General features: G+C 32.7%; 2 protein-coding genes across 4 annotated transcripts; one reads left to right on the plus strand and one right to left on the minus strand.

The window, feature by feature from the left end:
• Positions 1-2,502: 2,502 nt before the first annotated feature.
• On the minus strand, positions 2,503-5,736 carry LOC133311573 (chaperonin-like RbcX protein 2, chloroplastic). Its single transcript, XM_061512631.1, has 5 exons — positions 5,152-5,736; positions 4,169-4,260; positions 3,674-3,731; positions 3,044-3,109; positions 2,503-2,912 (listed from the first exon to the last, which is right to left on the minus strand). Exons 1-5 carry the CDS (start codon positions 5,443-5,445, stop codon positions 2,790-2,792), a joined length of 633 nt encoding a protein of 210 aa, XP_061368615.1. The 5' UTR covers positions 5,446-5,736; the 3' UTR covers positions 2,503-2,789.
• Positions 5,737-7,185: 1,449 nt separating this feature from the next.
• LOC133311575 (uncharacterized) lies at positions 7,186-9,627 on the plus strand. 3 transcript variants are annotated; one of them, XM_061512634.1, is made up of 3 exons: positions 7,186-7,312; positions 7,773-7,851; positions 8,698-9,627. In XM_061512634.1, exon 3 carries the CDS (start codon positions 8,727-8,729, stop codon positions 9,456-9,458), a length of 732 nt encoding a protein of 243 aa, XP_061368618.1. In that variant the 5' UTR covers positions 7,186-7,312; positions 7,773-7,851; positions 8,698-8,726; the 3' UTR covers positions 9,459-9,627. The 3 variants fall into 3 exon arrangements, with proteins under 3 accessions (XP_061368618.1, XP_061368616.1, XP_061368617.1); XM_061512632.1 differs by having other exon boundaries at positions 7,773-9,627; XM_061512633.1 differs by lacking the exon at positions 7,773-7,851 and having other exon boundaries at positions 7,190-7,312.
• Positions 9,628-10,343: the final 716 nt, after the last annotated feature.

The following is a 10,343-nucleotide window of genomic DNA, read 5'->3' on the forward strand; positions in this document are numbered from 1 at the left end:
TGTTCTTGCTTTTCTAGTACAACCAAAATGAGTTCTACCATCTTCCTCTGTCCACATTTTAATCCCACCATAATTCACATCCTCTTCCTCCGCAGGTGCACTTTGATCAACATTTTCTTCCAAATTCCAATCCATTCCTTCCCAGTCATCTGTTTCACCATTGTGTTGCATGAGCATCTCTCGCCAAGTCATCTTTTTATTACCGTCGTCAACCATCCAAGATTCATGTCTAGGAACCCTAGACTGTGATTCAATAAACACCCTATCTCCATCTTTATTTCTCTTATTACTCCTACGTAGTAGATCTTCTTCTTCTTTTGAAGTTTGGCCTTCAGTAGCTATATTTTCCTCCAGGAAAAGGAAAACCCTAGCAGAGCCTTTTTTTGAAAAGGAAAACCCTATCAGAGCGTTTTTTTTTTGTTATAACTATTTTAGCTTCTCTGTTAGTTACCTCCCTACCTTTTCATCTCCTTGCCTTTACATATTATTCATTAAGAGTAGTGTAACCACTTGTATCATCTTTTTGGCTATTATAAATGAAATTATTAAAAGGAAGAGGTCTATTTTAGAAAAAATAAAAATAAATGATTAAAAAGTTAATGGTTCGGTTTTGTTTTTTGTTTTTTTAAACAACATTTATGCATAATAAAGGGAATTTCACAAATGTTTACCAAAAAAAAGAAGACGGGATTTTCACAAATCAATTCGATTTTTAAATGATTATTCTTGTCACATTAATTAATTTTTGTCTTTTATATTAGGGTTCATTTTTTCTGCGGTTACTCTAGATAAATTATCTGCAGTAAGTCCAATATGTCATTATTTTGGAAAGAAAATTATAGTATTTTTGTAATTTTAATTTATTTTAAAGTTATTATAATCTTTATAATTATAATTTTTTAATATTCAAATTCTAAAATAATATTATTTTGAAAGTAAATGCAAATAACTTGCAAAAATATTTTTCTGTGTACACTATTTATGAACTGAACTAAGTTAACACTGTGCACCGTACCAAAAAATGAAGTGATATAAAAAGTTTGATTCCACTTGTAGGTAACTGCGTGCATAGCGATTAATATAAAAAAAAAAATTCTATTAAAATTCCAAAGTTATACAATCATTTTTATTCGTATATTTGTGAATTAATTTAAATTTCAAATAGTGAAAGTAGTTAACTTATTAATTATTATTATTCAAAAGAATAATATATGTTTAATTATTTGCATGAAACTTACTTGTACTTGAACTTTTTAAAATAAAATAAAAATAAAAATAAGGTTTTATTAATTGATGACACAATGCTAGTAAGGAAGCATGATTTAGAGGAAGAATATGTACATATATTACTGATATATGGCCTTGATTCTATAATTTCTATATGTACTGTGGTTCATATAATAATATATAAATTAATCATTTGAGATTAAATTGATGAAAATTTTCACCAACCAAAATGGGGTTTACTCGTAAATAATAAAATGACATATACTTTTTTCATATTGAAAAAATTATGTTCTTTTAAGTAAGAGAAAAAAATAGATCATGGAGAAGAAAAAGTGAAAAAAAATCATCATCCTAAAGAGACACATAGGTTAATTTTTGCAACCGAAGATTGAGCTCAATTAGATTGCGGCCGTTTTCCTCATAGCTAAATAAATGGACTCTACCTGTAGTAAAATACACACCGATAATTATCAGTCATGTTTATGCATAATTAGATGTTTGGTGTATTTTTCCAGATCAAAGAATAAATGTAACACTCAAACCTAACTACTCAAGTCTGAGCACCAATACGCATTGAAAGAACAGAACAAAGTAAAAGTGCAATTTGACAAATATGTTGTAAGTTATAATAGTAGTCATTCCGATTGTGAGGTTGAATCATAAGAGAAAAAAAAAATTGATAGAAAATAGCATTCCAGGTCTGAGGAAAATTTCTTACAAAAGTAAAATTATGTAAATATAGTTATGAGTTATGACCTATGAAGCACCGACACTTCAAAAATTCTGACGTGTCGTGTGCGACACTTTCCGACACTCTCCGACACTCCAATCACGCGTTATAGGAATTCAAAAAAAGTTTCAAAGGTTGCATTGCGTTTTTAGTTCCAACTATTAGATTCGTTGGATTACGATTACCATTTTATTGAGTTTAATATAAATATTTAGGATATCTTATGTTTCTTTGCGAAATTGATGAATATTATAAGTTTAGTTTCATTTTTTTGTTAAATTATTGAATATTAAATATAATATACACTATATAAATTAAAAATATTATTTAATATCAAAGCGTGTCTTAACGTGTTGAAATCTAACATTTTTTTAAAATTAACGTATCAGAGTGTCGTATTGTGTCGTGTCACGTATCCCGTGTCGATATAATGCTACATAGGTTATGACATATACTTGGCATTTGAGAGTAAGCCCCATCCTAAAACTTTAATTTCTTTTATATTGCTTCCAAAAACTTTGGAAGCTAACAAGACTAATAGATTCTAGAGATTGGTAACAAACACTCTTAACAAATGCCTAAATTTTTTTAACCCTCTGGTAAATCCATTTCAAACTATCTAAACAATGGATTGTGTATTTGAAACGGCATAGAGATAGATATACACAATTTGCAGAACATAATACAGGCAATCCAATTAAGGGAAAATGACACAAATGACGCATTTAGAAAGAAACGGACAGGTATTGAAACCACAATTATACCTAGACTAGGAAGAGGTAAAAAGAGTAAGAGACTGAAGTGAAAAGATGACATGAAAGGTCCGAACTTATTAGCCAATTTTTTCTGTGTTTGTGTCATCTGAAGGCCATATTACAGTTTCCATGAGCCGTTCCCTCATCAACTCCAAGTTTTCATCAGAGAGTTCTTGATATATCTCAGCATGATCACATTTCTGCATGACAAAAATAAGAGGTAGAGAAAGGTTATAATTTTAACTTTTTAAGTGCAACTCCCCTTCACAGAAGATTATCACATGCCTTGGATATCAAACAAAAAGAAAATGATAACTTTGATCTCAATTACCTTGACCCATTTACCATAAAGTTGAAGCCGTGCTAACATTACTCTCTCAGCAAGGTCCTGTTGCTCCTATCAATTGGGACAAAAAAATATATGGCATCATTTCCAATGTCATCAGGTTACACCTTGTGACATATAATTTTCAAAAGAATATGTTTGATTGAAAAGTATATGAACAATATCTTGTGTAAAGGCAATATAGACTGATAGCAGTGCACATGTAGACATGAAAATTGGAGGCGTCGTATGGAATGTATAAAAACTGAGCAGTTTATTAAAGCATCTACAGTGTAATTTGGTAGAAATTTCCCCTAATCTTCTATTATGAAAGTGCTTTCAGCTTTGCGAAAAGACTAATAACATGCTTACAGGGGTTTATTTATTTTTAATCAGTATCAGTTTTGGAATTGTGGTGATTTAACATTTGGCATAAGAAGAAAATGAACAGTAGTAACAACTCTTGATCTGTACTTGAAATGTTTAGAACTTCTTTTAATTTTTTTTTTTTTTTTTCAAATCATAGTAATTCTTTAATAGAGTACCTAAAAAACACAAAAGCCATAGCAACTACCTTTTTCTGAAAATTCTCAACAAATGTCAAATGCAATAAGTAACTAGGGTACTCAAGACTACCTTCCCGAGGGATCGTAAAAAACGTTTACCATCTGCCGGCTTGTTTGTTGCAACGAAACTGCCAACATGAAAAACACAACTAACAGTTAGCTAAATAACTAACTTTGCTATGTGTACCAAAAATTAATTAACTTTACTCTCAGATTGTAATAATTTATTAAGATCCAAATAATAGGTGATATAACATGTGGCATACGTTGCTCTGATCACTTCAGTAATCATTTATTGCTGGCTAGTTTTGAAAGCACAAAAAAACAAACAAAATGAATTCAACTTTTACACATGACAGAATTAGAAAATGAGAAACTTTATATCAAGAGTGTCCGAAATCTTCTCTTTTCCTCAAACTCATGTCGAAATAGTTACTAAAGTTGGCTAAAGTCAACAATTTAGATACTTAACATGTAGAGACATAATTTCCAAACTAAAATAATTACAAGGGCATATAAGTTTTGGTGGAAACATTAATCTTCTTACAACATAAATTTCACTTACTTGTAGAACCACCTATATTGAGGTTGGTTCATCTCATACAACTGCTGAAGAACAGTCCTCGCAGCCTTGTATGTGAAATAATTGACTATTTGCTGTATTTCATAGATGAATTTAGTTAGATTGTAGCAGACAGATTGGTAAAGGTTAGTGAAAGACACATTAAAGTCCATATATTCTAATGTAATATTAAAGATTTTTTGACAAATTTTTTACTCAAATGCCACGCGAACAGTATTTTTTACCTGATTGCCACGCGACATAATTCGCTACGATTGGTAACGAATTACGTTTGCCAATAATTTCGTGACACGTGGCTATATTACGTACCAAATTTGCTACCACTAGTAGCGAATTACGCCCAGTCAATTTTTTTTGCGAAAAAGTGCCACGTGTCACAAAATTATTGGCGGACGTAATTCGCTACCAGTCGTAGCTAATTACATCACGTGTCAGTCTGATAAAAAGTACTGTTCGCGTTTCAAAGAATGGCACTTTGTTCGATCTTCCGATTTATAGTTCCTTCAAAATGACACTCTTTCAAAAATAGCATTTATTGACCATTATATCAGGCCAGAGATTTATAAAAAATTATGTTAATATTTTTGAAAGCAGACCTAAATATCTAATCTTTCTATTTATTGAAGGACAACTTAAGTCTATATTTAAATGATGGTAGAAGGTAAAATGGAAAGTGGGCATAAGGAGAAAAAAATAATTCAAAAAAATGGCATCATGGGTCTGAATTGTTTATAGTAATTTTTTTTTTTTTTATATTGCCAGGAGGTATCCCTATTCAACTTTCTCCGGGCAAAAGATTTTTAGCTTATCCCCTGACCCCCAAAATTTTTCCAAGAAACTGCTTGAGGCAGAGTTTGATCCCTACACCAAGCAATCCCTTGAGAACTCAGCTGTCAACTGAGCTAAGTTTATAATAAATTTAATTTATGAAACAAACGACCACGGAAGAGTAATTATGCATATACCTTTTTAACATCATGAAAAGTGTCCTCATATTGGCCACCGAGCTCGTTTACAGTTGTCACTCTCCGATCTCTACGCTGCTTATTGAAACTTGTATTAACACAAAGACGCCACTCTCGCGGATCAACGAAGGAACTGCTAAGTTCCATCGTTCCACGCCTCACCAAATGCTTCTTCTTCTTCCACAAAACAACATCTCCGCCACTCTTGAGATTCACACTAGTTGTGACCAGAGCATCCACGCACAAACATGGGCCAGTGTGTGAGTCCCCCACAACAGATACACCACCTACCATCCTCTTCCTCAACACAACCACAAAACTAACTTCCCCAGATGAAAATTATGTCAAAAAAAGGTGCAAAGTTAATAAATTGAGAGTTACCCACGAACAGCAAGGGAGTAATCGTGGCGTGGGAATCCAAAAAGACTGGAAATTTATAAATTGTAGTCAAAGACGCATGTAGTGTTAAAATGAAGCTTGACGAGGAGAGAAGGTGCTTTGGTGCAAGGAAAACAAAGGGTGTGTATTTGGGTGTGTGCGAACCTTAACCAAACGAAATTTTGAGGTCGAAAATTTTCGAGCAGAAAAAGCGAAAGACTCAAATCAACGTTGTTTCTTTCTTTCTAAATTGGGTGGGCAGACCGGCCAACTCGCTTCGCTTGTACATTTCTTCACTTTGGTTAATGACTTGAACACACACACGCACACATCTGCATGCACTCGCGCGTGCGCGTGACATGTAAATATCCATGATGGAAAACAGTATCAGAACTTAGGTAAATGAATGATATTTATCATTTTAATTATTCTAACAACTATTTTTACGTTATTTGGCTGAACTTTCTCATTTTTTGGGCTGTATAACATTTTTTTATTTTTATAAACCTTGCAAAAATCATTTATTTCCTTTTATTTTTTAATCTTCCTTTTTTATTTATATATAGAATTTCATTATTTCATATACAGGGGTGCTCCATCTCCAAAATTTATCATTGAATGAAATATTTCTTGTAGAATTTATCATTGTACATCCTAAAATCCAAATTGAATAAACAAGGAGGAAGGCACTTTCAGACTTCAGTAAGTCTAAAAATAATACAAACAGGCCTGTCGTCCATCAGCCCAAAGAGTGGGTTGGCTTTTCTGGCCTTTTTAGGCTTGTTTGGTTGAAGAAAAATTGAGGCAAAAGAAAATAACCCAAGAAAGGAGATTTCACTTGCACGAGTGTGTGAAAACGCAAAGGAAAGGAAGATAGATAATATCAGGTAAATATATTGTAACAATTAATTATTGTTATTATCAATTAATTTTATCATTAGATTGATTATATTGATCCAACGGTTATATTTATTTTCATCTTTGTATGGTTATGATTTTTCATATTTAACGTGAAAACATTAAATATGAAAAATCATAACCATACAAAGATAAAAATAAATATAAAATATTAAATATGAGGAATCATAACCATATAAAAAAGAAATAAATATAACCGTTGGATCAACATATTTGATATAATAGTATTCTATTTTTTTTAAAAAAATAACTACAAAAGATACTAACTAGTATCATTAAGGGAAAAAATGTGTATCATTTTGAAGGACACAAAGTTGTGTCATTTTAAGTGAAAGAAAGAGATAAATCATAAGAGAGAAAATGAGTGGAAAAAGTTTTAAAGATGTGGGTCTCATCTCTTTGTGAGAGTGCAAAGATATAAGGTGTGTCATTTCTTTTTTCCCATTGATAAGATATAGTAACAATTATACATGTTTGTTTTGAATTTATGAAAGGATAATGTTTTTCTCCTTTCACATGACACAATCAAGTTTCCTACAGATACATAAGAGTAGGTCCATCAATTCTTTTACTTTACTTTAAAAATAGTGGCCCCACAATTGATTGTGTTTATGACATGACCTAAGAATGTAATATTTGTTTATTCTTTTATAAAATTATTCTGTTATATATAAATAAAATTACGGAAAAAAAAAAACGCGCGTGTATATACTATAGCCAGTAATTCAATTAGAGGGAAGGAGCTACAAGTTGAACTCTTGAAAATCTAGGCAGCGAAGGAAAATCGAAAGCGAGCATCTTCTGAGAGAAGCACGACACAATCCATTTTCTGAAAGATTAAGGGTTCTAGAATGTTCCACCGGGGGTAAAATTCTTCTGTCTTCTATTTTGTTGCTTCCCTTCGAACTGTAACATTGGAGTTTTTGCCTTTCATGTTAATATTAGGTTTCATTAACTTCATATAATTGGTTTTGCTTTTACGGTGGAGAAGACTCTATCAGCCAATTTTTTTAAATTTTTTTTTGTTTATTTCTGTGTATGAAACTGTTCCCACTGTACCTTGTAGAGCTGTGCTATAGTTTCAGAACAAAGAATACATCAAAATCAACGTCACCTTTATCCCTAACTTTCACAACAAAGAATAACAAGAAAAAAAAAAGGTTTAAAGCATCTTTTTCTTTTCTCAATTCAAGTACCTACTGATGTTTGATGACAAATTGAATATGATTAATTTAATTTAAAAATAGTTTCATGCAAGTACCAATGGGACTGCTAATGTTAAGGTTTTTCGGATAACTGGTATGAAAGCAATTAATCATTTGCAGGTTGAGCTTGGAGTAGCGATAAGATTATTCCTTGTAACCTGAAAGTCACATGCTCGAATTGCAAAAATGCAAGGATAAGGTTACGCACAATTGATACCATCATCTCTACCTCGCAAGTCGGAGCCTTGTGCACGTGTTTGCCCTTTTTAGCCCTTTTAGAGTTATCCTGAATCTTGAAAAGGGATACACCCTCTATCCTTATCAATCATTGATTTAGATTTTTTTTTTTTTTTTTTAATTTTCTGTAACCAATTGGAGAACTTCAATGTCATAAGCTGTCTGTAAATATAGTGTGTAAGAAGTTATGGAAGGCATGTTAATAGTGTTGTTTGCAGCCAGGATAGTTTCTGAATTATCTCGTTTGCTTTTCTTTTATACTTTGTTAAGCACGACAATGTATAGGATAAAACAATTGGTACTATTACTGATGCAGTTACTATTTTGAAGGCTTCTTATTGTTTGTCTTGTAATCTTTATAATTGTAAGAGTGGATGGCCAGGAAACAGAAGATAGTTGTGAGGGTGTCTTTTTTTTTTTAAGGAATAAACGTTTCTTTATTTTGTCCTTACCTTGTCATATTTTGACATTTCTTTTGATGCAATGGATATCTAGCTTCAATTTTGTTTAGATATTGGATTGATGTCTACACATCTATCACAGCCAGAAACAATTTATTTAGAATATTTATTATTTATTTATTTGTTTATTTATTATTATTATTATTATTGTTGTTGTTGTTGTAGTAATAGGGTTCCTTTCCTCGCTCAAGAGTTAATGTGAATTTAGCTTATAATTAGAAAGTTTAAATTTTAGACAGTAGTGATTTAACTGAGCTTTAGTGTTGACTAGGAAACTAAGATTTGAACATTAGTTCACTAATAATGAGCTTCTCATTTTCTGTTATATTTGTTGATGAAAATTGCAGTTAATTTGTTGATAAAGGTGAAGGGCTTAATGTCTTCTAAACGACAGCGAATTGTTGAGCCAGGATCTTCATTCTATGGGACTTCCGCTGGTTCCAGTTTTATGTACAATCCTCCATATGAATATGTCAGCCAACCTTCTCCAACTTTCCCTGTTGTTCGATTGCGTGGACTTCCCTTTGATTGTACTGAAACTGATGTTGCTGAGTTCTTCCATGGTCTTGATATAGTTGATGTTCTTTTTGTTCACAAAGGTGGCATGTTCAGTGGGGAAGCCTTCTGTGTTCTGGGGTATCCTCTTCAAGTTGACTTTGCTCTTCAAAGAAATAGACAGAACATGGGTAGAAGATATGTTGAGGTTTTCAGAAGTAAGAGGCAGGACTATTACAAGGCAATTGCAAATGAGGTTTCAGATGCCCGAGCTGAACCACCTCGTCGAAGTGCTTCCCGGGCTAAATCATACGATGAAGGAAAAGAGTCAGTTGAGCACACAGGGGTGTTGCGACTGAGGGGATTGCCTTTTTCTGCTAGTAAGAATGACATAATGGAGTTCTTCAAGGATTATGTGCTGTCAGAAGATTCTATTCATGTTATAATGAATTCGGAGGGGAGACCTTCCGGGGAGGCTTATGTGGAGTTTGAAAGTGCTGAAGATTCTAAAGCAGCAATGGAGAAAGACAGGATGACCCTTGGGAGTCGCTACATAGAGTTATTTTCTTCATCATACAGTGAGATGGAAGAAGCAATTTCAAGAGGTCGGTGATTCCTTAGTGGGCGTGTGTTCTGTCATATGCTATTTTGTAGTTGTTATCATTGTTAGCTTAATCCTCTAAATTTTGCTACGGTAGCTTAAATTATAATAAGGAAATATTTTGGCGCTAGTAAAATGATATTTAATTATATATTGTTTATAAAAAGAAATGATCAGTTGCTCGCTCATATTGAATTACGTGAATCATTTTTGGTCATCCAGCATCATTTTTTTTTTATATAATTTGTTTGTTTGGGATGAAAGCAATCTCTTCATCATGTTATTTGGGTCTTGAATTGTGACACCAAGTCAAATCATTTTAGATATGGCTTTGATTTGTTTAGTATGGTTCTACACGCTAAGAACGGTTAGGGTGTATTTGTGTATTTAGACTTGCTGGCCTAAAGGTGAATGGCGTAGTTTGCTTTTGTGCTTTGTGAGAGAAATTTTCATGCAGAAGGCAGTCATGCATTCAAATGCCACTGATTTTTTTCTTTTTTCTTTTTCCGCTCTTATGGAGCTTGGGCTAAGTTTTATTGCCTGGCATGAACCTATCGGTATTCCTCTTGCAACCGCAGAATTCCATCAAATAATTGCTTTCAAAACTGAGCTTTACGTGCAGAATTCATTTACAAGAAAATTCAATCTGAAAAGAATCAGTATTTAAGTCTCAAGAAAGCAGGGGGGAAGGGAAATGTCATTCTTAATGGTGCCCTTATTCAGAGATTTTGCTAGATGACCTTTCAATAGAGTGGGATGTAAGTGGGCTACGGCAGAATAATGTTTTCCATACACATATCACTTCATACCTATTTTTTTTTATCATGTAATTACGATTGTTCTCACCTCGTTTTTTAGACACCCAACATCCTAATCCTGTCACTTGTATGTAAAATG

The sequence above is a fragment of the Gastrolobium bilobum genome, unplaced genomic scaffold (assembly GCF_033153095.1).
Source record: "Gastrolobium bilobum isolate Gb01-03AN ecotype WA unplaced genomic scaffold, APGP_CSIRO_Gbil_v1 utg154686, whole genome shotgun sequence".
In the NCBI taxonomy this organism is placed as follows: Eukaryota; Viridiplantae; Streptophyta; class Magnoliopsida; order Fabales; family Fabaceae; genus Gastrolobium; species Gastrolobium bilobum.